Source organism: Nomascus leucogenys, chromosome 19 (genome assembly GCF_006542625.1).
Source record: "Nomascus leucogenys isolate Asia chromosome 19, Asia_NLE_v1, whole genome shotgun sequence".
NCBI lineage: Eukaryota > Metazoa > Chordata > Mammalia > Primates > Hylobatidae > Nomascus > Nomascus leucogenys.
Genome location: NC_044399.1, coordinates 73,274,255 through 73,300,725, shown reverse-complemented (window position 1 = coordinate 73,300,725; position 26,471 = coordinate 73,274,255). Strand labels below are relative to the sequence as shown.

Sequence of the window (26,471 nt, the reverse complement as noted above, 5' to 3'; positions counted from 1 at the left end):
TTGTGGCCCTGGGTGGGGATGAGAGCACCCTGGGAGGAGCCAGGAGTGGGGCTAGGAATTCATGGCCCTCTGGGGGTGGCAGGGGTGAGTGTGACACTTGGTCCCATGCCCAAGGATCAGCCTGGCCAAGGTCTGGAGGGGACAGGGGAGAGTGTCAGGGCAGGCGCTGGGGCAGAGAGAGGAAGGACTCAGGGGTGGATTCTCAGGGTGCCCGGGTTTGGGTGCCCCAGCATGGGACAGCCCGGGAGATGAGTCTGCCAGGCACTGCGGCCCCTGCTGGCTCCTGCACTTCGGGAAGCCTGCCTTGCCCCACCCCAAGCCTCCAGGCGTATCTGCTTCCTCCTGGGGTGTCTCTCTGTGTCCTCCCGAGTCCATGGGCTGGGGTGGTGGTGGGGAGGTCTGACGCAGCTCTGAGCCTCAGCACGGAGCCAGGCGGTGGCAGGGGTGCTCCAGGGTCACTGCACAGGTCCAGAGTGAAGGGAGGAGTGAGTCTGTGCGGATCAAGTGCTCTTGGGGCTGGGCAGGACCCCCTCCCCTGCCTCCACCTCCAGGGAGCCCCTGACAGCTGCCAGCAGGGTCAGGGTCCCAGGGAAAACGTGTCCCAGTTTAAGTGTCACAGTTTATTCCTGCTGGAAACGGGGCCACTTGTTTCGATTCAGGCCCTTTTCCCCCCGCCCCCACCTCTCCCGCAATGGGGTGCCCCGTGGGTGCTGGCTGCTTGCACACTAAGGCTGGCACTCCAAAGAAGTGAGGCACCTGGAGCTCGGGGCACAGGGGCTGCTTGGGCACCCACAGAGCTGGCTGTGCCTGTCCTGCCCCCGCCCCCGCCCCAGCCCCTCCTGACTCTGGCTTGCCCAGCTTTGAAGTGAACCTCCTGTGGGTTGGGGCCTGCTTGGTCTGATGGGGGTCTGGGGCCCAGCAGTGGCTGGCATTCAGTGCTGAGGCTGCCCAGGGGTGCGAGCGGAGGCTTTTCCAGGCAGGGGCCTGCCTCACTAGCTCCCATCCTAGGCCAGTCGAGGCCTTGCTTGGGCCTCAGGGAGGGGAACCAAGATGGGTCTTTAGCTTGATGGGAGGACAAATGGCGGCGGCAGGGGTTCGGGTTCCCTCGGGAACATGTGCCTCTCTGGACTTCAGTGTCCCCATGACCCAGGGCCAAGGGCAGAAGCCAAGGCACCCTGGTCTCAGGAATGGAGCAGGAGCCGCGCTGGAGAGGCGGCAGCGTGGCCGTTCCTTGTGGCTCGGAGGGCTCTGGGCTAATGGCCTCTAGTGACTGGCACCCAGGCAACCCCCAAAGTATCCTTCCTTGAACGCATGTAGCTGGGAGGGGGGTGAAGACTCCCATTTCAGAGCGGTGTCCTGGGGGCACAGCAGGTTTGAGGCCAATGATGCTTTCAGTATGGGGTAGGTGGCAGCAGTCTGGGTTGGAGGTGTGGAAGCCCCTGGGGCTGAGAGGGTGACTGCAGCTGTATGTGGGTGGCAGGGGCTCAGGGAGGAGAGGAGCAGCCAGGCTGGGTGGGGTGGGCAGTAGAGGGGACTGTGGGGAGGAGGGCAGGGCCCAGATGAGAGAGGTGTCAAGACACAGGGCAGGAGTGAGTCTGATGGTGTGGGGGCTTCAGAAGGGCCATGGCCCAGGGCTGGGGCCAAGCGGGTGGGCCTGGCTCCTCTGGCCGCTGACCTGCCCGCCTGTTCTGCAGTACGTGGTCATCCCCACCCGGCGGGCCACTGCCGTGGCCTTGCAGAGCTTCACCTCCCACCTGCTGGGGGATGCCGGGAGCCCCTACCTCATTGGCTTTGTGAGTAGCCCCGGGATGGGGCTGGCCTGGGGAGCCTGGGGGGCTTCAGGAGGGCTCTGCCCTGACGTCCACCCCCAAATCCTCACAGATCTCAGACCTGATCCGCCAGAGCACCAAGGACTCCCCGCTCTGGGAGTTCCTGAGCCTGGGCTACGCGCTCATGCTCTGCCCCTTCGTCGTGGTCCTGGGCGGCATGTTCTTCCTCGCCACTGCTCTCTTCTTCCTCAGCGACCGCGCCAAGGCTGAGCAGCAGTGAGTGGGGGTGAGGGGACACCCTGTTGCACCCGCTAGGAAGCAGGGACCGTGACAGCCACTGTGAGCCCTGCCCTGGGGTGGGTGGGGGAGGGTACAGACCTCCCATGCACCCAGTGGGTGACCTGGTTGCTGGGGTCCAGCCCTGGGGCCTTCCCGTGCCCCTGGGGCTCAGTGCCAGGGTCAGCCTGGAGCTGTGGGAGGCCACGGGGGGTGTCTGGTGGATCTAGCCTTGGGTTTGTCTCTGGACTTAGTGGTTTTCAAAGCTGGGACCCCTCCCCTTCCTCTCACTTTCTGACTTCTTTCTCCTTTCCTCTTTACTCCTCTCTCTCTCTCCTCTCCCCACCCCTGGGCTCTCCCATCTCCCCCTGGGGCTGACGAGGTCCCTGCCCAGCACCTCCGGTCAGCTGGCCCCCACGACGCGATGTGCCAGAGCAGTGCCCGGGCCCGGCCCCCGCTGATGCACCACCCTGACCCCCGCCCGTCTCTCCCCCAGGGTGAACCAGTTGGTGATGCCGCCCGCATCTGTGAAAGTCTGAGGTGGTGAGTGCAGGCTGGGAGGCCCGTGGGGGCTCCCTGCAGAAAGGGGAAGGCCAGGGTTAGGCGACAGGGAGCACTTCTCCTCCAAGTCACCTCCTACCCCAGCACATCCCAAACCTGGGCTTGGTCTCTGAAGATGTTGCCAGAATTTACTGATGGAGCTACGGGTGGGACAGCAGGCTGCTCCTTCCAGTAAATCAGCTCCCCTTTCCTTCCTTCCAAGGGCTGGGCGGGGCCTCGCATAGGTCAAGGCCAGGACTGGCTAGGAACTCCCCACTCTGTCCGGATTTCTGTTCTTCCAAATCCTCCTAGATGTATCAGGGCCTGACTCCTTGGCCCTTCCCTCTGGGAGCTATAGCTTCCCAGCAGCACGAGACCCAGGGTCACAGCCGCAAGTCCAGGGGAAGGCTTGCATCTCCAAACAGCAAGAAAAGGGAAGGAGGCAGGGCAGCCTTGGTATGGGCCCCACTAAGCCCCACTTCTGACCTGACACCCCTTTCCCCAGGTGCCATTGGGACAATGAAGAACCCACACTCCCACCTAGTCTGGGAGGTGTCCTACAGCATCCGGGACCGGCTGGGCTGCCCCAAAGCTTTCTGTGTGATCCACGGCTAGGCACCCACCCTCTCTGGCCCAGGCCTGCTGAGTGGCCCTGGCATCAAGAGGAGGCCATGTCCTCAGTTACCCTGGAAGGATGTGTGTGTTGGAGCCACACGGTTGGACAGATTCCCAGCCCTAGGTTTGGGCTGCAGGGCCCCTGGGGCCAAGGAAGAAGACAGCCCCAAGTGGGTGTCCGGGGAGAGCCTGGCCTGCCACCAGCTTATGTGATCTTGGGCAAGTCCCTGCCCTCCCTGGAACGAAGGGCCAGGGCGCTGGACTTTCCCCCACAACTTGCTGGGCAAAGCACGATCTGCAGCTTTGACGACTCAACAGACCCTGGACCATACAGAGAGCAGGTGGCCCAGGCCTCAGGGCGGCAGTCCTGGCTTTGAGGCTCACGCGAGGGCCTGGTGTGCAGAGACCACTGCTCAGCTGGGCCTCGGATCTTGGGGGTATCGGACTGAACCTGGCAAATGAAGCTGGGCACCCAAGTCACTGGGTACTCCCTGGAGGACACTGTCTATCTCGGGTTGGCTCCCAGCCTGGAGGTCCCAGATGGGGACTGTTCTGATAAGCTGGCATCACCAGGGGTGAAGGCCCTGGCTGCAGCTGTGCAGTACCTGTGCCCCCAGGCTCAAGGTCTCCGGGAGGTGCACACCAGCCCACCCCTGCAGGGCTCCTCTCCCCGCCACCAACCCCCAAGCCAGGAACCCACTCCTTCCCCGAGGCTGAGCTGAGCCTTTTCCAGGGGCAGGGCCCAGGAGACCATTCCCAGAAGCCATGGGGCAGTAGCCAGGGCTCCGGCTGCTGGAGGAAGCAGCTATCCACAAAGCTTCCTGCCCCAGAGCTGAGGCCGAGGCCCCCGGGAGAGGCCAGCCCCTACCCACACACTGGCTGCTGGCATTCCACCAAGTGACCCCGGGGGCCAGGCCTTCGATCACCCACCTTCCATCCATGCACACACCAGGATGCAGCTGCCACCTTCACACCAGCCCCAACCCGCTTTGGGGGAGCTTAGCCCCCTGCGTCATCCACTCCCTGCACTTCTGCTGCAATCAAGGTGGTTCTGGTGCTGGGGGGGTACCCTTGTGGCCAATAGGAGACCCCGAGAGCCAGCTTGGACAATGCTCTTCTTGCCCCTTAGTTACTGGCTGGCTGTGGCTTCAGTGGTGTGTAAGCTAGTGGAATACTCACCCACCAAGCTCTGGGGTACCCCGGGGGCCTGACGAGGATGGGGTGGGGGTGGTATCCTCCAAAGACCAGCCTCCACCCCCACTCCAGCCTCAGCCTCAGTGGAGCCCCAGCGATGTTTTCTTGTTGTACAAGAACCAGGTCCGAGTGTTGCCTCCTCTTCCTTCCGGAAGCCAAACTGCTCCTTTATTTTTTAGAGCTGCTGATTGTGAATCTCAGAGTCTTAAGAGAGAAGCCAAATATATTCGTCTTGTAAATGAAGAAATAAACCTATTTAAATCACCCCCGGTGGCTCCCTCACAGCAAAAAAGCCTGTGGGCAAGGGGGTGGCAGGCACGAGAGATGGTCACACCTGTACCCAGCCTGCAGCCAGCGCGTCAACCTGCACCCACCCAGGCAAACACCAGAGCCCTGGACATGGCCCTGGAGCCAAGGTCCCAGCCCAGAACCGGGGGCAGGGAGGTCTCTGCACCCTGGGACCCCTGCAGGAATGGCTCAGGCTGTGCTCGCCAGAGCAGGATGCCCAGGCAGGCGGCAACAGCCACCCTCCCCAGGGGCAGAGCCGGCGCCTTAGAAGCAGCTTGTGTATTAAAATCATGGTTAAAAAAAAAAAAAAGTCTCAGGCAGATGGAGGCAGGGGCTGGGGGCGGCCCGTACCTGTGGCTCAGGGCTTCCCCGCCTTCCTCAGCTGCGCTTTCTTCTTCTTGGCCCCGCTCTGAAGCAGGCTGGGACTCCTGATGACCAAAGACAGCCTTGCCTTTTTCCGTGCCAGCGCAGACAGGGGTGATTTGCCCAAGACCCCTTTTTTGGGAAGAGCCTTCTGATGCTGCTTTTGGCCTGCAGGTTCCGCAGGGGATCCAGGAGCCCCATTCACCTGGAGCAGCTTCTGGTTTTTCTTCTGCAGTTTTGGGAATTTGGCAGGGGTGCTGGGGCTCAGGGTGGGGGCGCCAGGGGCTGGACTCTTGGTGGAAGGCGTCACGTTTGCCTGGGCCTGGGCTGGAACCTTGGCCTTTGTCCTGTTCCTCTTCTTCCTGCCCATGCTGGGGGGCTGGCTCCCGCCGGTGGCTGCAGGTGTGCCATCCTCCGCTGACGTGCCATCCTCTGACTTGCGTTTCTTGCGCTTCTTCGTCTCCGGCAAGAATCCCTTTTTCTTCCGCTTCTTGCTGATGGGGCTCTGGGTGGCACTGGGGACCTCCTTGGCATCCTTCTCCAACTTGGGGCGCCTGAAGGGAAGTGAGCAAGGTAAGAAGGTGCCCAGTGAGGGCAGCAGCCACTGCGACCACCACCTCCACCTGGATCCTGTGAGGCCCCAGGGTCCTACAGCTCCCACATCTGAGCATGCGCTTGAGTGCGTGTGTGCAACAGCGTGAAGGTGTTCTCAGCCCCCACCCAAGCTGTGCATTCCCCTCCCAGAACCTACTGGACTCCCAGGGTTTTCATGGCCTGCCAGTAGAGGTCGTGCAGGCGGCTGGAGCCGGTGGAGTGCGCCCCCTGCTGTAGGCTCTGCTGTTGCCCCTGCAGCACGCCCAGGAGCACCGTCAGGTCCAAGGTCAGCTTCTGCAGAGGGTGGGAAGGCAGAGCTGTGGGGGCCACAGAAGGCGGGGCCACAGAAGGCAGGGCCTCTCCCGGGCTCCCAGTCTTCCCACCTTTGCCCTGTTGCTGCCTCGCCAGTAACCCCTGCGCCCTCCCGGCCTCAGCCTCTCCTTCTGCCTGTTGAATCATCCGTGTCTCTTACCGAGGGAGGAAACACGCGCCCCAGGTGTTGGTTCTCCTCCTTCCCATAGCCAAAGGCCTATCTCGGTGTCCTCCCCTCCAACAGTGGCCCTGGCCCACCCACCTCCAAGAGGGCCACTCCCCATCACTCCATCACCGCGGGGCTGCCAAAGCCCTTCCCCACCCACCCCTGCCACCTTCCTGCACATCCTGAATGGGTTATTGTTGGAACCTGCTAGCTTCCAGGAGCGCTGCTCTCCTGGCTTCCTCACTATCAGCCAGTTTTGTAAGGCCCCATCCCGGGCCCCGCCTCTGCCTGCCAGCACCCCCTTGGCAAGCTCTCCCTCCACAAGGGCTGACTAGCACCTATGCTGAAGATTCCCAAACCTTGCCCTCTGGGCCAGACCGGGGGACCCAGATGGCCGCCTCCAACTGCCTCCCGGCCCTGCCCTGATGGCTGCCCACACTCCTGTGCCAGGCCTGGAAACCTGGCTGCTCACCCTGAATCTTCTCCAACCCTTCCACATCTCCAGCCCTGCCATCCCCTTCTTGGCTTTCTCACGGGATGTGGCAGTGCCACCCCCTCTCACCTCGCCCTGCAGGAGGAGGTCAGGGTGGCACAGTCCCTTCCCAAGTCACTCATCCATCCATGGTTTGGTAACTGCCCAAATGACAGCCCAGAGCCCTGGCCCAGGCACTCAGAAGTTTCCCCACATGATCCCCATCCCCGCAGTCCAGCCCAGGCATGGCACTGCTGCCCAGGAGGCCCCGAGGCTCCTAAGAGGAACCCCAACACGACCCCAGACTGGGCCCCCGCCTCACCTCATGTTTGCAGGTCCTGAAGAGAGCGTTGAGCAGCTCCAGAGAGGACAGTGCCTGCTGATGCTCCGCCTTGGTCCGCGCCTCCCCCAGCACGCGCAGGTTCTAGGGAAGGGTGGCCAGGCTGAGGCACCCCGGAGAGCCGCTCGCCTTTCTGTTTCCCAGCCGGGACTAAAGCCCAGAAGCAGGGACCGTCTCCTGGGACAACCCCAGTTCCCCCAACTCTGGACTCGGGCTCCAATCCTCACTTCTTTCCCAGAGATCGGTCTCCCAGAGAACTGATTCTGAGGGAGTGGGCAAAGGGCGCCCCCCGGCTGTTACCTCGGTGACCTTTGCTAGGACCTGGCCCATCAGCTGCTTCCACTCGGGCTCCTCAAAGCACGACCTCACCTCCCGCATGGACAGGCTCTTCTGGAGCAGCAGGCAGGCCTGTGGGTGGCAAAGGTGGGTGGCAGGAGCCTCGGCACATCCGGTGCTCACGGCTCAGGGATGCATGAGGGCTCGGGGGCCTGCCCGGCACTGCTGTGGGCAGCGTGCGAGGCTGCCTGCTGCATTGGGCTCTGTGACCACCTGCTCCTGTGCCTTCATGTGCAGGTGGGGACACCAAGGCCTCCCAGCTGGATAGAGATGGGACCTCAGGTTGGGACAATTCCTGCCTCTTATTGGCTTAGTGCCATCTTCCTCCAGCCTGCCCCCGACAACCCTGGCACCGGAGCAGACACTACCAGGGGCATCCTGTGTGTGGCCAAATGGGCAGCAATGGCTGCAGCAGTGAGGCCGGCCCTGCCCCCTCAGCTCCTCTGTGTTCACTGTGTGGCAGGGTCCAGGGCATGGCCACCCCCTTCAGAGACAGTGTACCACAGCCAAGCCAGCGGGGCAGGGACAGCTGTGCCCGTGCTCACCAGTGCAGTGCTCTGGGGCCTCACAATATCCAGTCAGAAGAGGGTTAAGTGGGTTAATTCAGACAGACCCTGGGCTGGGAGCTGGGAAGTCTCTTACCTGATGACGGGGCCGTACCGGGCCTGTGATATGCTGGACCGGGATGGGGAGCAGGCTCTTACAGAGCACCTGGTGGGGAGGGACAAGGGCTGTGAGGTGCAGGCTGGGCTGAGCAGGGACCCTGAGGAAGCAGGGAAGGCCCCAACACTCACCGGGTGCCGGGAGAAGAGGCTGAGGAACATGGGAACTGTGAGGGGGCTGTTGCGCTTGGTCAGGAAGGAGCTCAGTGCTGTTGAGTACACCCGGGTCACCAGGTTCAAGTCCAAGCAGCTGGCAGCCTAGGCCAGGGGACAGCGAGCTGGGTGAGGCCAGGAGAGGGGTCCCTGGGACAGGAGCAGAGCCTGGCCTACCTTCAGAAGGCTGAGGGTTGGGCCCTGGGGCAGTCCCGGCCTCCACTCCCTGGCTGTGAAATACCTGGGGCTGCTCCTGGGCCAGGCCCTGCTCACCTGCGGGCCCATGGGCATGAGGCTGGGGTCAGTGCCGGCTTTCTGCTTCTCCTGTGTCTCATGCACGCAGCCCTCGGCAGTGTTGCCCTTCAAGACCCGGAGCAGGTAGAGAGAAGCGTTGAAGTGGTAGAGGGCGGTGGGGGAGTCGGGCTGGCGGCCAGCCTGCTGCACCAACCGCTCCACCTGGGCGTGCAGGGCCTCTGCGCGCTCACCCAAATCGTGGCAGTAGCGCCGGGCACGGCACAGGTGGTGCCTGTGGGTGGTGAGAACATTCTTGGTCCACCCCGCTCCGCCACGCACAACCAACCCAAGTCCCACTTTACAGCGGGGGAAACAGACTTAGAAGAAGACGGAGGTGACCCAGGCCACAGAGGAAGGCCCAGGGCTGCCTGCAGGCTGCCTGGAAGCTGTGTGGGCTCAGAGTGCTTGGGTGACAGGGGCACTGCAGGGGAAAACAGAACAGCTCCCTGAGCGGAGGCTGCACCAAGGGCCAACCACCTGCCTGGGGCACCCCTCCTGTCCACACTTGTCTCTCGTGGGGCAGTGACCTCCAGGCCTTTTGTAAAGCGAGACAAGGATTCATGTGCTCAGAACCCTCTGTGGCCCTGCAGGGCCGGGGACACAATGGGGACAAGAGGCAGGATGCTCAACAAACGACACTGTCCACACATGCTGGCAGAACTACCTGAGAAGGCATGGCCTGGGCGGGCCTGGGGTTGTGAAGAATGCACTACCAGTCACACTCCCCACCCCTCCTGACTATCCACGCAGCACCCCAGGTCCCAGGCCTTCACCTCCCCAGCACCTGAGTGCTGAAGGCAGGTCTACCTGGTGCCTGCCTGTCTCTCCCATGCCTGCCACTGCCTCCCTCCCGGGCCCCCTGCCTCTAGCACAGCCCCTCCCAAACCCTTCTCCGCGCTGCCAGCCATTTCTGAAAAGGGAAACCAGACTCAGACCCTCCCCCACGCCAATGCTCTTGCTGATAATGCCTGTGTGGCCCCCAGCACCGCTAGGGTCAGGGCCTGCGAGGAGTGCAGGGGCCTGTGGCCTTGCTGTTCGCCTGACCTTCCAGCTACATGTCTGACCGGCTCCCGTCAGGATGCTCTTCCTCCCTTTCTGCCCTGCCCAAGGCCTCCCAGCCTGACAAACTCCCATGCACGCTACACCTCCAAGGACTGGGTTGGGTGTCCCCTGACACAGGTGCTCCCACTGTCCCCCCCTCCACCCCAGCACAGCCCCCTCGAGACTGTCAAGGGCAGGGATGGACCCCAGCTCCAGGGCACCGTTGGCCCTGTGTCAGGAAAACACGCAGATGAAGCAAGGACTGTGGGAGTCACTGAGTGAAGTGTGCCTCCAGGGCTTAGCAGTGAGCCTGTGAGGTAGGGGCCCAGGCTGGAAGCTTGGCTCTCTCCTTCCTGTGCAGACAGCAAGCCTAGAGCTCTGGTTCTCCTGTGCCTGGTGGCTGCTGGCCACACCTGCCTGCCCTGCACCCCCGTGCTCACGTGAAGATGCGCGCCGTCTTGTGCAGAAGGTCCTGCTCCTGTTTGGAGCTACTGCTGCGCAGGCTGCGCCGGATGATGTTCAGCAGCGGCTCCAGCAGCTCCAGGACCAGGGCATTCTCGGGCTGCTTGGTCACCAGCACTTCCACCAGGTCCAGCACCTGCAACCAGGAGGGCAGGTCAGCAACACGGGGGTGGATGCACAGGGAGGCGGGGGTGGGTGCACAGGGAGGCGGGGGTGGGTGCACAGGGAGGCGGGGGTGGGTGCACACGGAGGCGGGGGTGGGTGCACAGGGAGGCGGGGGTGGGTGCACACGGAGGCGGGGGTGGGTGCACACGGAGGCGGGGGTGGGTGCACACGGAGGCGGGGGTGGGTGCACAGGGAGGCGGGGGTGGGTGCACAGGGAGGCGGGGGTGGGTGCACACGGAGGCGGGGGTGGGTGCACACGGAGGCGGGGGTGGGTGCACACGGAGGCGGGGGTGGGTGCACACGGAGGCGGGGGTGGGTGCGGCATGCCCCCAGGCTCACCCGGATCTGGAAGTCGCGCCGCAGCGCCTTCTCCTTCTGCAGCTTGTTCTTCTCGTCTCGCCGGGCCTGGATACGCAGCTTCTGCTCGGCAAAGAGGCTGGCGAGGCTCTGGTCCAGGGCCATCATGGCCTCATCCCCCAGCTCCTCCTCGTCCTCACTGTCCTCTCCACCCTGGGGGACAGAGGCCCAGCGGTCAGCCTGGCCTCGGGCGGGCACACAACATGGGGACACCCGAGCCCTCCCCTGCCACCCCCACCCAACCCCCCCACCCACCAGCGCCTTCCCGGCCTGCAACACAGTCATCAGCTGCTCCCGGAAGCCCTGGTCCACGTCCCCGTCGCGCTCCTCCTCCTCGCTCTCCTCCCCCTCGCTCTCCTCTTCACTCTCTGAGCTTCTGTTGTCCTCGCCGTCCTCGCTCTTGTCCTGTGTGGTAGAGGCAGGCGCGTCACACACCTCCTCGATAGTCCCACTCCCCGCCGCCCCCGCCCGGCCCGCACTGGCAGCACCTCTGCACCCTTCAGCCGCCGCTCAGCGGAATCGTCCATCACCACCACGCGGTCATCCTCATCCTCACTGGTCTCGGGGTTCAGCACCTGGGGAGGGGTGCCGGCCAGTGACCCATTTGCGGCCCCTGCCCTCCTCTCCAGGCCCCGCCCAGCCTTGGCCAAAGGCCTCCATTTCCCAGAAGAAAACGGAGCCTAGGAGAGGTGGCCAGGCCAGGCCAAGGCCTCGCTGAGACCCCTCCCACCGGCCGCAGGCTCCCGGCGGGGAGGCTGGAGGCTGAAGCGGCACCCCCAGTGGAGCTCGCTGCTCAGTGAGCCCCAGCCCACATTCCACTCCCAAAGGTCCCAACTCACGTCCAGAATTAGCTGCAGGGCACGCGGGGTCAGGTGGGAGCAGATGTGGCCAAACACGCTCCGGGCCACCTGGCGCATGAGGTGGCTGGGCTGGGCCAGCAGGGCCAGCAGGACCTCCACCAGCACCTCTACCCACGGCGGCTCCTGGGGGTCTGCAAGAGGGAGGGGTTGAGCCCGGACAGGGGACCGCTGGCCCCGCCGCACCACTCCAGTCCCTGTCATGACCAAGGACCCACCGATGGCCTTGGCGCGGCTCCGGCGGGGCTTCTCTCCCAGGCTCTTCCTGATGCAGGTCTGGATGTCGCCCAGCAGGTCACAGCTCTCCGCAGGGGACTGCGGGCAGGGAAAGGACACACATTGGGGCCAGGCCCTGTCCCCAGCCCTTCTAAGCCAGGCGAGGGGCTGGCCAAATGGGAGCAGTGGCATCAGAAGCCTTCAACACCCCAACCACTGGCCCAGCCTGGCCAGTCACCCCCACAATCCAGAATGGAAGACCCCGGCTGGACCCCAGGACACCCCAAGAGGGCTTTTTTTTTTTTTTTTTTTTTTGAGATGGAGTCTCACTCTATTGCCCAGGCTGGAGTGCAGTGGTCTGATCTCGGATCACCACAACCTCTGCCTCCCGGGTTCAAGCCATTCTCCTGCCTCAGCCTCCCAAGTAGCTGGGATTACAGGTGTGTACCACCATGCCCGGCTAATTTTTGTATTTTGAGTAGAGACAGGGTTTCACCATGTTGGCCAGGATGGTCTTGAACTCCTGACCTCATGATCCACCCCCCCCTTGGCCTCCCAAAGTGCTGGGATTCCAGGCATGAGCCCCCACGCCTGGCTGAGGGCTTTTTTATACCTAATACACAGTTATAGGATCCAAAAGCCTGCAGGGGACAAGGAGTCCAACTCCCCCTCTGACACTCAAGAGAGGCAGAGCCTGACAAGGATGGTCAGGGTCCCAGAGAAGCTAGCAAGCCCCAGCCCCCAATTCATAATTCTAGATTATTCCCTCCATGCTTGGCTTGGCATGAGAGACAGAATTGCAAGTCCTTAGTTTTAACTAATTTAATTACATTGAACTCATCGGACGGGATAACCCCAGACCCCAGTGAGCTGGCGTGGTGTGCGCATGTGCAGGAGCTCTTGAAAACTGTGTGATCTTTGGTATCTAAAAGGCAGACTTTCCCTCATAATGCAGTAGGCAGCTTGAACGTTTAGGCCAGGGTGGGACAAAGCAGCCCAAAGCCCTTGTCATTGCTCTCCGGCTCCCAGGTGGTGTGCCCAAGCAGGTCCCTCTCCTTCTCTGGGCTGTGCCTTTTTATTTTTTTTTTCTAAGACGGAATCTTGCTCTGTCGCCCAGGCTGGAGTGCAGTGGTGTCATCTCGGCTCACTGCAACCTCCGTCTCCCAGGTTCAAGCAATTCTCCTGCCTCACCCTCCTGAGTAGCTGGGATTACAGGCACCTGCCACCACACCCGGCTAATTTTTGTATTTTAGTAGAGAAGGGGTTTCACTGTGTTGGCCAGGCTGGTCTTGAACTCCTGACCTCGTGATCACCCGCCTTGGTCTCCCTAAGTGCTGGGATTACAGGTACGAGCCCCGTGCCCAGCCAGGGCTGCAACTTTTATCTAAGGCTCTGACACAGCAACCTGCAGCCTCCTCTGTCCAAGTCAAGTCCGGAGATCCCCAGGTTGGGGGCAGGCTCCACGCGTCCTAGAATCACTAGGGCTCTGCTGCTATCAAAGGCCTGACGCCAAGAATCGGAAGAGGCATTGTGGCCAAACTTTCCCCAAACAGCTCATCCACATGCTGGGCTCAGAATAACCAAAGCTGGCAAGTAAGGCAACCACAGCCAAGTGGCCAGACGGGAACAAGCGAGAGACCCACCTACTCAGGCTACATAAGACCTGAAGCAGCCCCGATAAGAGCCTCCTATGTCATGAGAAGAAAACTCTCAAAAGAAATCAGGGTACTGGGCCTCGGATGTGGTCAGGGCTTCCTGATGGGAAGAAGCGAGCGGGACAGCCTGTCGCCAGAAGGTGTTCCCACAGCTGGCAGTACAGTGCAAGCTGCTTTGAGTCTCAGTTTCTCCATGTCAAACATGGAGAGGGGGTGTCTGCCTCGAAGCTGTGGGGATTACGAGACCCTGCATGGAAAGCCTAGGACACCAGCTGGTGCCACTAAGTGGCCAGAGGGATGTTCCCACCTGTGACGAGGTTGGCTTCAAAAACCTCCCAACTTAACCCCCCCAGAGCCTCTCCAGGAAACCCGCACAGCCCTCAAGCCTCTCGGTAGGGCCCATTGTGCCACAGAACCCCAGGCTCATGGCCCCTCCCTCCCAGGCCCCAGTACCTTGAGAAGGTGGATGCCCACGAGGAGCAGAAGGTGCTGGAAGGCAGCAGCCCTGGCCTCTGAGGAGTGGGCCTCCAGCTCCTTCAGAGTCTGCAGCATCCTGCGGGGAGACAGGCAGATTCCCAGGCCCCTGCGCCAGTCGGCGTCCTGCCCACCCCCTGGAAATCCCACGTGCTCACCGGTCCCAGGCCTGGCGCTGCTGCTCAGTGAAGGGTGTCACAGTGGTCACGTTGTGGCTGTGATTCAACAGCAGGTCTGCAAACTGCACCAGGTGATAGGTCCAGGGCTGCCCACCCCGGGTCTGGTCCGGTGCCTGCTTGAACTGCGTGCTGAGGGTCTGCAGCAGACTAGGCGAGGGGTGGGGCTTGGGGTCGCCAGACCGGACGAGTGAATGTAGCCACCCCCCTCTGCCTTCCCCAGGGCTCGGTCTCCCACCTCTCCAGGACCTACTAGAACTCCCGGGGCCTCTGCCGTTATTCCCAACTTAAGGTACCTGGAGGGAGCAGGCGCCCTCAAGGCCTTCCCACCTTTGGACCTCTCCTGGGCTGCCCAAGACTCACCTGAAGAAGGCACTGCTGACAGCCTCGCGGGCCTGGCTTTCCAAAGGGAAGGAGAACGGCCCCTTTGTCTCGGGGATCTGGGATGTGGGCTTCTTTGTGACAAAGAACGAGTGGAACAAACAAAACCTGGGGAGGGCGGGAGAGCGGCCATCGCCATTCACTGCCATTGGTTTTTACGGGCTCCCCTCCTTGGATGGCACCACCGAGGGTACAAGGGCAGCAGGAGGAGGAGGAGCCCTTCTGCTCTGGGTATAGTCCTCGGGGGCCTGACGGGCAAGGCTGGAGGTGGCTGGGCTGGGCTAGGAGGGGAAGGGGCCGTTTCTCTGGTCTGGATCCCCAGCTGAACGTGGTTTAACCCGAGCTGGAGAGAATCAGTGCCCCTCCCAAGGAACCAACAGACGGGAGGCTGTGTGGTCATGGCCGAGTCACATCACTGCTCCTGCAAACATGGGGCAGCCCCCTCTTGCAACCCTGCATGTTGAGGGTGACGTGAGCACCCGACTCTGCACTGGCACAGATGAGGCAGGTGTGGGGCAGAAGGCTCCCCTGACACCTCCCACATGCAAAAGCTGCCTGCAGGGCGTGCAGAGCACACCTGAACCTTTTAGGCCCCTGCAGCTGGGGTGCCTCCTGGGCCCCTTCCCTTGACGGGTTCCTGAGGAATTCCCAAGTCCCCTTGTGCCTGCTCCCCACTGATGACTCAACCCAAAGGCTTCTGGCTCCAGGGGATGCAAACTAGGACGAGTTAAGGGGCCCCATTCCTTGGCCACACACCCATGGGAAGCTGGGGCTCCAGCACAGCTCGCACCTGGCCACCTGCTCAGTCAAGGCCTCCTCCATCTCCAGGTGCAGGCTGTCCACAATGCTCACCAATCGAAAGATGATCCATTTCCTCAGCCGGAACACAGCTCGCTCAGGCCTAGCGGGGCAGGAGGCGAGGTCATGTGAGCCACTTAGAACTGGCAAAAACAGGCTGGGCCCAGTGGCTCGCACCTGTAATCCCAGCACTTTGGGAGGCCAAGGCTGGCGAATCACTTGAGGTCAGGAGTTCGAGATCAGCCTGGCCAACACGGTGAACCCCCATCTCCACTAAAAATACAAAAATTAGCCGGGTGTGGTGGCGGGTGCCTGTAGTCCCAGCTACTGGAGAGGCTGAGGCAGAGAACTGCGTGATTGCTTGAACCCGGGAGGCAGAAGTTGCAGTGAGCTGAGATCATACGCCACTGCATTCCAGCTTAGGCCACAGAGAGTGAGACTCTGTCTCAAAAAAAAAAAAAAAAAGAACTGGCAAAAACAGGACATTCCTTTGCCTGATCTCGGAGACAGGAATCCAAGATCTCCCCATCCCAATTGCCAGTGTGGGGACACACAAGTAAACTGAGGCCTCATATCATATGAGAGCTAAGGCTCTTCCCCCTCGCTCCTCTCATGGTTTAGAGCCAGGACGCTGTGGAGGGCGGGCTCGGGTCGCAGGGCTCTGCAGGCCTAGGAAGCTAACTCCTAAATTAGGCATCCTCCCCCAAGGTCCACTCACACGTGGAGCGATGAATCCTGGGCTTTCTTCTGGTTGTTGGTGCTGAAGTCAACCAAGGAGTCCAGGTCTGGCTGGAGAAACATGGCCCGCAGCCAGGCCACATAGCCCTGCAGGGCCGGAGGGCTCAGGAACCGCACAACCCGCCAGAAAGTAGGCGTGACAGGGAGGCCTTGGTTGGTGACGGATGAGAAGGCCACTAGCACGGCCAGCTGCCGCTCAGGGTCATCCTGGCACCCCTCTAGGAAGGTGCCCACGTAATCGTCCATCTCTGGAGCAAACTTGAACTGCTTTGGGAGCTGCAAGAGTTAGGCATGGCCCTGAGCCCACCAGCCCAGTGGGGGCAGGCGGGCAACAACCCAACAGCCCACGGCGGGGCAGGCGGGCAACAACCCAACAGCCCGGGGGGGGGCAGGCAGGCAACAACCCAACAAGCCCAGGGGGGCAGGCGGGCAACAACCCAACAGCTGGGGGGGGGGGGGGCAGGCGGGCAACAACCCAACAGCCCGGGGCGGGGGGGGTGGGGGGGGGGGCGGGCGGGCAACAGCCCACCAGGCTTGTGCCCACTACGGGTTAAACCGAGCCCCGGAAATCTGTCGTACACAGCTAGGCTGAGCCTCAACTTGCAACAGTTCCCTGTCACCCCAGTGTTTTTGTCTGGCGTCAAGGCTTCTGTGGGTCTGACTGCCCCAGCTTCAGCACCTCCGGCCCCAGAAAGCCCCTCTTTCCGCCTTGCTCGACGGGGATGGCCTGTGTTCATGGCTCAGCACAGGGCAGAGTGGTAGTTAAGAGGTGAGACTGACCTGGGTTCAAAGCCCACGCTGCCAATTCCTAGCCGTGCCATCTTCGGGACCAAAAACCACCACCTCTCACGCACTTACTCAGTGCCAGGACCCACGCTCCGCGTTTTTGTGCGGCAGCTTAGCATTTTTAGCAACCCTTTGCAGTTGGCCAATATTGTCATTGCGTAGGTGAATAAAGTCAGACACAAACACACCTAGAAGTAACTTCTCAGGGTCAGAGGCTCCCAATGGGGTAACTGTCTGGCTTCACAGCCCACACTGTTTTCCTTTTAATTTTTTAGAGTTGTGCCCCTGGAGTGCAGTGCCACGATCATGGCTCACCGCAGCCTCAAAATTCTGGGTTCAAGGGATCCTCCCACCTCAGCCTCCCGGGTAACAGGGTCTACAGGTGTGCACCACCGTCCAACCCAAGCTCTTAACCACTGGCTAATACTTCAAGTCTGCCCCCTCACCCAGAATGACAGCTCTCTGAAACTCGTTGCAAAGATAAAATGAGCTGGTGAGAACAGTAAACCCAGCAGCACTTACTGGGCACCAGGCTCACTGGTGCCCAAACACGGTCATGACGACTGTTCTCATCACTGCAACATGGGTGGGGGTGGAGGGAGGTCTGAACAGCCCGCTGGCTATCCATGCCCACGAGGGGGCCTGCTGGCAGAAGGGCCTGACCTTATCAAAACTGTCAGAGGAAAGCCATGTATGGTGGCTCACGTCTGTAATCCCAACACTCTGGGAGGCCAAGGAGGGCGGATCACCTAAGGTCACGAGTTCGAGACCAGCTTGGCCAACATGGCAAAACCCCGTCTCTACCGAAAATACAAAAATTAGCTGGGCATGGTGGCAGGGGCCTGTAATCCCAGCTACTCAGGAGGCTGAGGCAGGAGAATCGCTTGAATCTGGGAGGCGGAGGTGGCAGTGAGCCCAGATCGCACCACTGCACTCCAGCCTGGGCAACAAGAGTGAAACTCCAACTCAAAAAAAAAAAAATAAATAAAACCTGTTTGAGGAGAAGGGGTTCAGGCAGCTCACCACCCAGAAAAAGGGGACACCCATGGCTCTAGCCAAGCCCCCGAGGTGCCCTGCTCCCCCCTTTCTTGGCAGGGAGAGCTCCGTGTCTAGCCTTTCTGGCAGTGTCGAGCTGCATGGGCTTTACCCACCTTAGCAGTGCACACGTGCTCCCCGTAATGGCGGATCACGTCTCCCCGCATCACCAGCTGCAGCTGCTCCTTGGTCAGCAGGGGCAGGGCTGCGCCCAGCAGGCGGAAACATAGGTAGCTAAGGGGGTGCGGGATAGAGCCTGGTCAGAGCCCTTGGTCCCTCTGGGGGGGACCTCAGGACTGGTGGCCCTGCCCCACTTCACAGACAGGGAAGGAGGCCGAGAAAGGACACGCATCGCCCGCACCTGGCTGGCCAGAACTGCATCTTCAGCAGCCCTTGTTCCACCACCTCCTTCCAGAACCGTGGGAACTTATCTTCCTTAAGCGCCAGGCGCAGCAGGTCCAGAGCGATGGCGGGCAGCTGGCGGTCCTTCTTCACAGAGGAGGCGGCCATCTTCAGCACGTTCACCAGCCTGCGGAGGGCAAGGGACTCAGGGAACACTTGCCCCATGGGTAAGGGCCAGGGTGCCAAAAGCAGCTGGGACACCCCCAGGCCACACGGCAAATCTGGGCCTGGCCAGATGCAGTCCCTCGGCCCCAGAGAGAGCAAATCCGCCCACCTCCATCACACCTGGGAACATTCTCATCCGAGAATAGGTTCACGGATCCCACCAGCTTCTTGAGCTTGGAGGGCACCTTCTGCTGGGCCAGGAGGAAGAGCTCTAGCCGTTCGGGGGAGCTGAGAATTATATTCAAGTCAGCTTTGAGGACCTCTGGCAGGATCTCCTGTAATGTGGCCTTTGAGACCTAAGGATGGAGAGAGAAGAAATCGTGGCTTCCTCTGCGGGGTGAACCTGGTGGATCATGTTCTACCTGCTCCCGACACAGGGCCACCTGGTGAGGCACCAGAGTCATCAGAGGGCATTTGCTAACAAAACTCAAATTCCCAGGCAGCTAGGTTTTTGACAAGCATCCCACTGACGCTAACTGGCCCCCAGAGGTACCTGCCCATTTTTTTTTTTTTTTTTTTTTTTTTTTTTTTTAAGACAGAGTCTCGCTTTGCTGCCCAGGCTGAGTACAGTGGTGTGATCTTGGCTCACTGCAACCTCCGCTTCCCGGGTTCAAGCAATTCTCCTGCCTCTGCCTCAGCTGGGATTAAAGGTTTGCACCATCATACCCAGCTAATTTTTGTATTTTTAGTAGAGATGGGGTTTCACCATTTTGGCCAGGCTGGTCTTGAACTCCTGACCTCAAGTGATCCGCCCACCTCGGCCTCCCAAAGTTCTGGGATTACAGGTGTGAGCCACCACACCCGGTCAGAGCTACCCTTTTAATTATTCCTTTTTTTGGTATTTCAGAGGACTAGCTCATTTCATACACAAGGAGCCCTAGGTGGGAGCTGGGATTCGAATTCAGGTCCTTCAGGCTCTGAGGCCAAGACTGCACAGTAAGCCCTGGCCTGGGGACCTGCTAGCCCCTGCCTTTCTCTTTTCAGTGGCAAAAGGGCCTAGGTGCTACCTGCCCAAGTCAGGCAGTGGAGGCCCACAAGGAGCCAGCCTTGACCAGGATAACAATAGCAAATGTTTTACATACTTGCCACGTGCCAGGCACAGTTCTAGAGCTGCACTGCCCAATACAGTAGCCACAGCCACACAGGGCTGCTGAGCACTTGAAAGGTGGCTAATCTGAACAGGGATGTGCCTAAGTGTAAAATACACACTGGATTTTGGAGACGACCTGACAAAAAGAGTGTAAAATACCTCAACAGTTTTTTATACCAATGCAGATTGAAATATTTTAGATATACCAGATGAAGTAAAATGTTACTAAGTGACACCTGTTTTTATCTTTTCGACAAAGTCTCTGAAACGCTTACAAATTATACATCTTTCTATTTCTATGGAACAGTGCTGTTCCAGATTCTCATCCAAGCCCCCCTGATGTCTCTGTAACGGGAAGGGTTGCCCGAGCCCGCACAGCTGGTGAGCTCATACCTCGGAGAGGACGTCCACCAGGGCCTTCCGGGGCTGCTCCTGCAAGTGGTTTTGGTACTGGGCCAGGGCCTGCAGCAGCTTCACCGACTTCATCAGTGCCTCCTGGTCCTGGTCCCCACAGAGGGACAGAGGGTATGAGCAGGGCACACTACTGTCCCCCCACCCATCCTAAGCCAGCCTACATTCCCCCACTCCTTCCAAAGCTCTTACCTTCACCAGCCGGCCTGACTGAAAGAGGGCGAGCACTCCAAACAGGTTTGCAAAGAGAGCAGGTCTCAGCGTCGCCTAGAAAAGGATTCCAGGCACAGGCATGAGGGGCCCTGGGACTCCCCATTCCCCAAGCCTCCCACCCCTGGGGCTGCTGACCTCCCTGGCCCCACTCTCACCTTCTTCACCTGATGCAGGTCATATTTTTCTTGTATCTGCTGCAGGATGCTGCACAAGGGGAGGTCTTCAAAAGACTGTAACAGCTGCCAGGAGTTGTGTGGCAGGAGGAGGGTTCAGGAGAATGGCCCAGCTACATCTTCACAAACCTTAACCTCCCTTCCCCCTTCAACTTCTCCCAAGAAGCCTCAGGTCCCTCGTCCCACCTTCTATGGCCCCTAGATTACTAGTCTGAAATGCTCAGCCACTGGGTCTTCTCGCCGCACCTGGTCTGAGCTCCCCTCAGGCTGATCCTGCAGGCCTGGGTCTTTATTGCTCTTCCCCTCGTCAAGGCTCCTCAGAGAGTGGTCTACTCCAATCAGCTGAATGCCTCTGCAGGCCTAAGGGAGCCCACCCAGCGCCCACTGCTCCCAGCAAGTGTACCTAAGAGGCCGGGCAACCCAAGCACCAAACAGAAAACCTGACCAGGCCTTGCTCACACTCTCTCCACCTTCATGTGAGGCCTCCCTCAGGTTGGCCTCCAGTCAGCTCTGCCACTCCGGACCTCTCTCTCGGGCTGCCCCTCCGCCGCAGCTGAGACACTACAGCCGCCCTCCTCACACCCCACCATTTTGACCTGGATGGCTGGGACCCTGCCAGGAGCACCACCTCACCTGTGCCAGGGCCAAACTGTAGCAGGGCCGGGCTGTTTCTCGCCCGACCCCGAGTCCCGTGATTAGGCGCTTCAGGGCATATTTCATCTCGGACCCCTGCGGAACCAAGCACACCCTCGTTTTCAATGGTGACAAGAGGGTGCACGCCCCCGCGCACTTTGGCATCCACGTTCGCGACCACGTGCTCCCAGTCCCAAATCCTCGGGCTCGCCGCCGCTTCCCTGCCGCGATATGCGCGGCCCCTGCCCCAGACCCCGCCACTCCACCTTCGGCCTGCCGCGCAGATACTCCAGCAGCTTCTCCGTGGCCTCAAGTCGCGTCTCCTGCTCAGGCTTCGCAATGTCCCAGAAGAAGTCCAAGAACTCGCGACTGTGCTTCAATAGGCCATGGCGGTCGGCAGGCCGGGCGCCACTCTGCGTCGCCTCTCCAGGCGACATCGGCTCGGCGGGGTCCCGGCTCCCCATCTCCGCCACACTCACCGAAACACGAAACACGTGTGCTCCGGCCCCAGCCGCTTCCAGGTCAGGGCACGGCGCATGCGCACCGGTTTGTGTCGGCTCGGAGGCGGAAGAACCGGAAGGGGCGGGGGAACCAAGAGCGACCGGGCCAAGGAAAGCGGCATTTCCGCTTTAGGTCTGAGCGGAAGTCCCTCGCCTAGTGGCGCGCGGTTTTTCCCAGCCGTCTGCTCACACCCGCTCTGCCCTGGCGGCTGTGGCATCTGCCCCTTTGGAGCCCCGTGAGGGCATTTCTAAGGGCCCATCCCGGAAACAAACCGAGGTGTAGCACTTCGATCCACCTCGTCCCAGAGCGGCCCCTGCGCTCAGAACATTGAGCCATTCAACAGTTATTGGGCTCCTGCTGGTGTGCCGTGCTAGGCGATTGGAACAAAGCTGCTGCTCTCGTGGAGGAACACGGAGCCAAATGGAGCCAAATGCATTAAAAAAGATCATAATTATAAAGAGAATTAGGAATGCAAGGGGCAGAAGGAGCCTTTTAAATGCTGGAACGTGAATACATCACCCGTTAAAAACACGGCTAATTACTATTCAATAGGGTCTACAGTAATGACTTGAGGGGCTGGTCAGGGAAGGCCTCTGTGAGGAACTGGCATTTGGGGTGAGAGCTGAGTGACAAGAAGGGCCTCCCTCCCCCGTACTCCTGCAAGGATCTAAGGGGACGAATCCTAAGCTTTGGAGGGGAACTGCTACTGGTCACCCTCGCTTCTTGGTTTGAGAAGCTGTTTATAGAGGGCTGTGGTCCAGAGAGGACCTAACCCTTGGGGGAGGTCAGGGCTAACCTTCACCTTGAATTTCCACACGCTCAACGCCAACTCCTTTGTACCCAAGCCCCTGGGGCACCTTCTCACCCTCTCAACCGCTTCCCTGCTTTGCTGTCTGTTCTAGAAAGTGAAATGAAAACATTCACCTTGCACATCTGGTGCCCCAGGAGGCAGGAGGTGAGGGGAGCTGGGGGAAGCTGAAAGATACCAACCCAGGCTCTCCCCTCTCTGGCTGTTGGTCACCTGTGTTGCCCATCAGGGGAGCCCTGACTCCAGTTGCTTCAAAAGCTGATGGAAAATTAACCAAGAAGCAGGAATGGTGCTTGGTTTCTGGGAGACTTGATCTTTATTTTGTACCAAGTCCGGTTGAGGAAGATAGGTAAGGGGTGTCCTGAAAGGAAGGACAGAGATGCCAACAGTACCCTGGGCTCTGCCTGTCCTGCTTCATGGGGCCAGGGCCTAGGCAGAGGCTCTGCACTCTTTCCACTGTCCTCAAAGCTGGATCTGAACTCAGTGCTAGCCCCAGACCCTATTGCTTTTTCCTTATTACCCTGATGTTCTTAGCTGATAAAACAGCCAGAGATTCCATCCAGTGTGGGTGATCTGGAGAATGATTGTGTTAGCTCTGGATGCCAGAACTCCAGTCTAGGTAACTGAAAAGGTCAGAGGTTGGGGTCTGAGCCAGCAGTGAGCACATAATAGATACACACTTTTTTTTTTTTTTTTTTAGACAGGGTTTCCCTCTTGTTACTCAGGTGGGGTTGCAATGGTGAGATCTGGGCTCACTGCAACCTCCACCTCCTGGGTTCAAGTGATTCTCCTGCCTCAGCCTCCCGAGTAGCTGGGATTACAGGTGCCCGCCACCATGCCCAGCTAATTTTTTTGTATTTTTAGTAGAGACGGGGTTTCGCCATGTTGCCCAAACTGGTCTTGAAGTCCTAGCCTCAGGTGATCCACCTGCCTTGGCCTCCCAAAGTACTGGCATTACAGGCATGAGCCACCACATCCAGCTATTATTATTATTATTATTATTATTATTATTTTAAAGACAGGGTCTCACTCTGTTGTCCAGGCTGGAGTACAGTGGTGTGATCCTAGCTCTCTGCAGCCTTGAACTCCTGAGCTCCAGCGAGCTTCCCGCCTCAGCCTCCCAAGCAGCTGGGACAACAGGCATGTGCCACCGCCCCTGGCAAATTTTCAGTTCAGACGAGATCTTGCTTTGTTGTCTAGGCTGGTGTCAAACTCCTGGCCTCAAGGTATCTTCCTGCCTTGACCACCCAAAGTGCTGAGATTACAGGTGTGAGCCACCACACCCTGCAGGTGCACACTCCATTGCTGCTGTGTCTGCTCTGTTCCTGCCCCTATGCTTCAGATAACTGCCTTCTGCCAGACCCACCCCCATCCTGTTAGAACCCCTGGAAGGGGCAGCAGCCATGGGGGACGCTGGAGACATGGGCGTGCTCTGCGTGGGCTGCCACCTGGAGCAGAGTCCCTTGGCCACAAGTGCTGGGATGCTCTGTTGGTTCTTGCTGACCCTGGTGCTGGTGCTGGGCCTGGGTTGGGGGCCCTGCCACCAGATGGCTGAGTATGGTGTGAGTCATGGCCCTGGCCACATCAGGGGTCCCTGAAGCCACAAGCCCCAACACATCAGCCTCTGTGTCATCCAGGCTGCCACGGAGGATGAGGGGGCAGGCCCAGGCACTAGTGGTAGACTTGGCCACCAGGCTGCTGAGCAGAACCCCAGTGCTTGGGGACAGGTGTGCAGAGCCAAAGGAGCAGTTGAGAGAGGAGGTGAGAAGGAGCACAGAGCCGCTGCTGTCCACGGCGGCCAGGGCACTGCTCTGGGGGCTCACAGCAGTCTGCGGGAATGGTGGGCAGGGGTCAAGGATGGGCGCCCCGGAGCGCAGGGCTGCCTCCAACAGTGCCAGCAGTTCTGGGCCAGCTGAGGGACTGGGGGTGGTGAACAGGATGCCCTGGGGCACAGGTAGCTGCTGTGCTGGTTCCAAAGTGGGCCTGGGCCCAGCCGAGGGCACCTCCACCCCCAGGTCTCCCGCCAGCAGACTCAGTAGAGCATCCCCAGCAAGGTCTGAGGTGGGAGCAAGGGCTGCCCTGCGAAGCACAGCTGCCAGTTGTGGGTTGGTGGCTCGGGCCCCAGCGCCCAGGGGTGTCCCATCAGCATGGCAAAGTAGTGGACAGAGACCTTCGGCGCCCCGAGCCGCCAGAGCCCTTGCCAGGGGTGTGTCCACCAGGAAGCCCTCCTGAGCCAGCATGGTGGGGCCCACTAGCAGGCGTGGCCAGGGCAGGCGGCCGAAGCGTGCATGCAGCAGGTGCAGGGTGGGCAGAGCCGCGGGCAGCCCCAGGCCGGGGGCCAGGGTCTGTGCTGGGCCTGATGTCAGGGCCGTGGAATTGCCTGAGGAGCTATCATGGAAGAGGCCCCAAAACATGGCACCTGCAGGAGACAGAGGGGTCACTCAGCAGCCGCAGGTCAAGGGTCACTGACTTGTTTCAGTCAAGATCCCTTGACTGAGCCTGGGATCAGGAGTTACTGACCAGGCCCGAGGTCAAGGTTCCACAGAACTGGGCTCAAGGGTCATAGCCTGGGGTTGGGACTGCCACCCAAACCCTAAGTCCTGCTCGCTTAGCAGCCTTGAGGTCAGGGCTACTGACTCCCTAAGTTCCGGGGTCACTGATCAGGCTGTGGGTTGGGATCGCAGTCTGGGGTCAGGGGTCACTGACCTAGCCCTGTGGCATGAGGATGCACCACTGCCAGGCACAATGCGGCTCCAACTCCAGCATCCACGACGTTGCCCCCGGCAACAAGCAGCTCTCGGCCTAGGTGGGAGCATGTGGCTGCAGCAAGGAAGGCACTGTCATGCAGCAAGGAGGGGGGCTGGGCCGGTGACCCCGACCCTCCCCTCCCCCAGGCCGCCCCCAGCACTGACTGACCTGCAGGGCTGATGATGGCACCATGGTGGTATACGCCAGGGCTGTGGGAGTGTCCGCCGGGTGGAGGGGCCACAGAGCCCAAGCTTCCTGTCGGGCTGCCCTGATTCTGGAGCTGCCTCACAGCCAGGGAGCAGCCAACAGCCAGCAGCAGCAGGGCTGCCACTACACGGGCCCAGGTTCCGGGCAGCCCGCCAGCCTTGTTCCTGCAGAGGGGGCGCGTCCTGAGCCAGGGCTGGGACAGAGGGATGCCCAAGGACCCCAAGAGACCCCAGGGAATGTTTCCCAAAAGGTTTGATTTAGCAAGAGGAGCACAAGTCAGCCAAGGAGAATGGGCTTCTTGGCAGCGGGCACAGCTTGGGCAAAGACATGGAGATGGGAAAGCACTTGGGGAAACTGAGCCTAGCTAGGGAGGGAGTCCCTGGAGGGGAGATTGGAGGGGCAGAGTCCAATCAGGTGGGAGGGAGGCCCAGTGGGGTGTGGCAGGCAGGAGAGAAGGGGCTGGGGAGCAGGCCCAGCCAGGCGTAGCCAGGCCCCAACCTGCCCAGCAGGTGCCTCCTGCACCAGGACTTGGGAGCTGGGGACCTTTGACAAAGCAGCAGATGGGACAGAGGCCGGCTTGGTACAAATGTCCCTCCAGATGCACAGACTTTTGATTGGGTCAGGCCAAGTCTAGGGCTACAGCCTAGATTTTCCCCCAAATCGATCATACAGTGCCTGGAGCTAAACCCAGTGGAGAGTTGCCTGGTCCCCCCGAGGGGCTCCAGAGAGAGGGACTTGCCAACCTCAAGCCTGGGGAGCCTGGTGCCCAGATCCCTCCCTTACTTACCTGGAAGAGTCCTGGTGCCTCCAGGGGTTTGGAACCAGAGCCTCCGGTGTCTCCTCCTCCTCCACTTCCTCCTCCGACTCCAAGCTTGGCTCCCAGGGAAGCAGCTTCTGATAGACCACGGGCTCTGCTGCCAGCTCCATGGCCCCCCAGTGCTCGCCCCAGCCCTCCTGCCTGCCAGCCTTCCCGGCTGTGTTTCAGAGGCCCTGCCCAAGCCTGGCAGGTGGGAGGTGGCAGCGACCTTGGGGAAGGGTGGGGGTGGAATCCAGAACAGGTCTGGGCAGGGCACGGGGCCAAGGAGGCTGCATGTGAGCCTGCCCCATTAGGACCCAAGGCCCGAGGAGCTCTCGCGACAGGGTTCCCGGTGTGACTGCCTGTAAGGGGCCACAGCTCAGTGAGGTCGAGGAGGAGTTCAGCCTTAATGCCACAACCTTGATACCCAGACACCTGCTGGGCTCCTCCCCTTGGGGGATGTAGCCCATGGATCCTACCCAGGACTCTAGGGACTGTGGACTTGAATTAGAGCTACGGTTACACGGTGGCTTGGGTCAGAGCTCCTACGTGCTTGAGTTGGCACGTGACTAGGTTCTGGCGTAGGGGTGTCTGGTCTCTGGCCGGGGCCAAGGCTCAGCCTGTAGCCACTCTGGGTCTGGGTTTCTTTGGGGAGCAACTTGGTTCATAACTCCCTGTGCGTGTTTTGCGACTCTTGTCCAGAAGGTAGCACCACAGCCTGGAAACCAACATTTCTAAGTTCATTCTGGGATTCCCATCAAGGAACTGTTGCAAAACAGTGCTGTTTGTAACGGCCCCAAATTGGAAAG

The 26,471-nt window shown here is 60.4% G+C and overlaps 3 protein-coding genes across 12 annotated transcripts in view; 1 reads left to right on the top strand and 2 right to left on the bottom strand.

Annotated features, from left to right (window-relative positions):
• Window positions 1–4,658, top strand: part of SPNS2 (sphingolipid transporter 2) — a 39,373-nt gene extending 34,715 nt beyond the window's left edge. Inside the window, exons 10-13 of one of the 5 annotated variants that reach the window (XR_004026968.1) lie at window positions 1,695–1,793; window positions 1,882–2,055; window positions 2,542–2,588; window positions 3,091–3,124. Coding sequence is in view for 3 of the 5 variants with exons in the window: in XM_030799724.1 (XP_030655584.1) it covers window positions 1,695–1,793; window positions 1,882–2,045; window positions 2,397–2,588; window positions 3,091–3,577 (942 nt within the window). In the remaining 2 variants the exon portion in view is untranslated. Of the gene's footprint in view, window positions 1–1,694; window positions 2,056–2,396; window positions 2,589–3,090 lie in introns of those variants that run through there. The other 4 variants (XM_030799726.1, XM_030799724.1, XR_004026967.1 and 1 more) reach the window with 4 other exon arrangements.
• Window positions 4,527–21,146, bottom strand: MYBBP1A (MYB binding protein 1a). 2 transcript variants are annotated; one of them, XM_030799722.1, is made up of 26 exons: window positions 20,869–21,146; window positions 20,603–20,698; window positions 19,952–20,035; window positions 19,776–19,850; window positions 19,566–19,673; window positions 18,203–18,378; window positions 17,877–18,044; window positions 17,632–17,749; window positions 15,675–15,970; window positions 14,949–15,059; window positions 14,141–14,266; window positions 13,760–13,927; window positions 13,581–13,680; window positions 11,475–11,571; window positions 11,239–11,390; window positions 10,888–10,974; window positions 10,655–10,804; window positions 10,382–10,552; window positions 9,856–10,013; window positions 8,354–8,606; window positions 8,060–8,185; window positions 7,908–7,976; window positions 7,230–7,337; window positions 6,912–7,013; window positions 5,797–5,933; window positions 4,527–5,599 (listed from the first exon to the last, which is right to left on the bottom strand). In XM_030799722.1, the coding sequence occupies exons 1-26, from the start codon at window positions 21,064–21,066 to the stop codon at window positions 5,041–5,043; spliced, it is 3,993 nt and encodes a 1,330-aa protein (XP_030655582.1). In that variant the 5' UTR covers window positions 21,067–21,146; the 3' UTR covers window positions 4,527–5,040. The 2 variants fall into 2 exon arrangements, with proteins under 2 accessions (XP_030655582.1, XP_030655583.1); XM_030799723.1 differs by lacking the exons at window positions 19,566–19,673; window positions 19,776–19,850; window positions 19,952–20,035; window positions 20,603–20,698; window positions 20,869–21,146 and having other exon boundaries at window positions 18,192–18,236.
• Window positions 21,147–22,204: 1,058 nt separating this feature from the next.
• On the bottom strand, window positions 22,205–26,089 carry GGT6 (gamma-glutamyltransferase 6). 5 transcript variants are annotated; one of them, XM_004091551.2, is made up of 4 exons: window positions 25,654–26,089; window positions 24,828–25,030; window positions 24,618–24,731; window positions 22,205–24,330 (listed from the first exon to the last, which is right to left on the bottom strand). In XM_004091551.2, exons 1-4 carry the CDS (start codon window positions 25,791–25,793, stop codon window positions 23,288–23,290), a joined length of 1,500 nt encoding a protein of 499 aa, XP_004091599.1. In that variant the 5' UTR covers window positions 25,794–26,089; the 3' UTR covers window positions 22,205–23,287. The 5 variants fall into 5 exon arrangements, with proteins under 5 accessions (XP_004091599.1, XP_003277899.1, XP_012356809.1 ...); XM_003277851.2 differs by having other exon boundaries at window positions 24,618–24,713; XM_012501355.2 differs by having other exon boundaries at window positions 22,205–23,740; window positions 24,618–24,713.
• Between the last annotated feature and the right edge of the window lie 382 nt (window positions 26,090–26,471).

What these genes read in the sequence shown, in the direction of transcription:
- GGT6 (XM_004091551.2), bottom strand. Translation starts at nt 25,793, where the DNA reads ATGGAGCTGGCAGCAGAGCCCGTGGTCTATCAGAAGCTGCTTCCCTGG. An exon ending in TGCCATCATCAGCCCTGCAG is followed by an intron (nt 24,732 to 24,827) that starts GTCAGTCAGTGC and finishes TCCTTGCTGCAG; the next exon opens with CCACATGCTCCCACCTAGGC. An exon ending in TCCTCATGCCACAGGGCTAG is followed by an intron (nt 24,331 to 24,617) that starts GTCAGTGACCCC and finishes TGTCTCCTGCAG; the next exon opens with GTGCCATGTTTTGGGGCCTC.
- MYBBP1A (XM_030799722.1), bottom strand. Translation starts at nt 21,066, where the DNA reads ATGGGGAGCCGGGACCCCGCCGAGCCGATGTCGCCTGGAGAGGCGACG. An exon ending in ACAGTTTGGCCCTGGCACAG is followed by an intron (nt 20,036 to 20,602) that starts GTGAGGTGGTGC and finishes AACTCCTGGCAG; the next exon opens with CTGTTACAGTCTTTTGAAGA. An exon ending in GTCAGCAGTGCCTTCTTCAG is followed by an intron (nt 13,928 to 14,140) that starts GTGAGTCTTGGG and finishes CCCCTCGCCTAG; the next exon opens with TCTGCTGCAGACCCTCAGCA.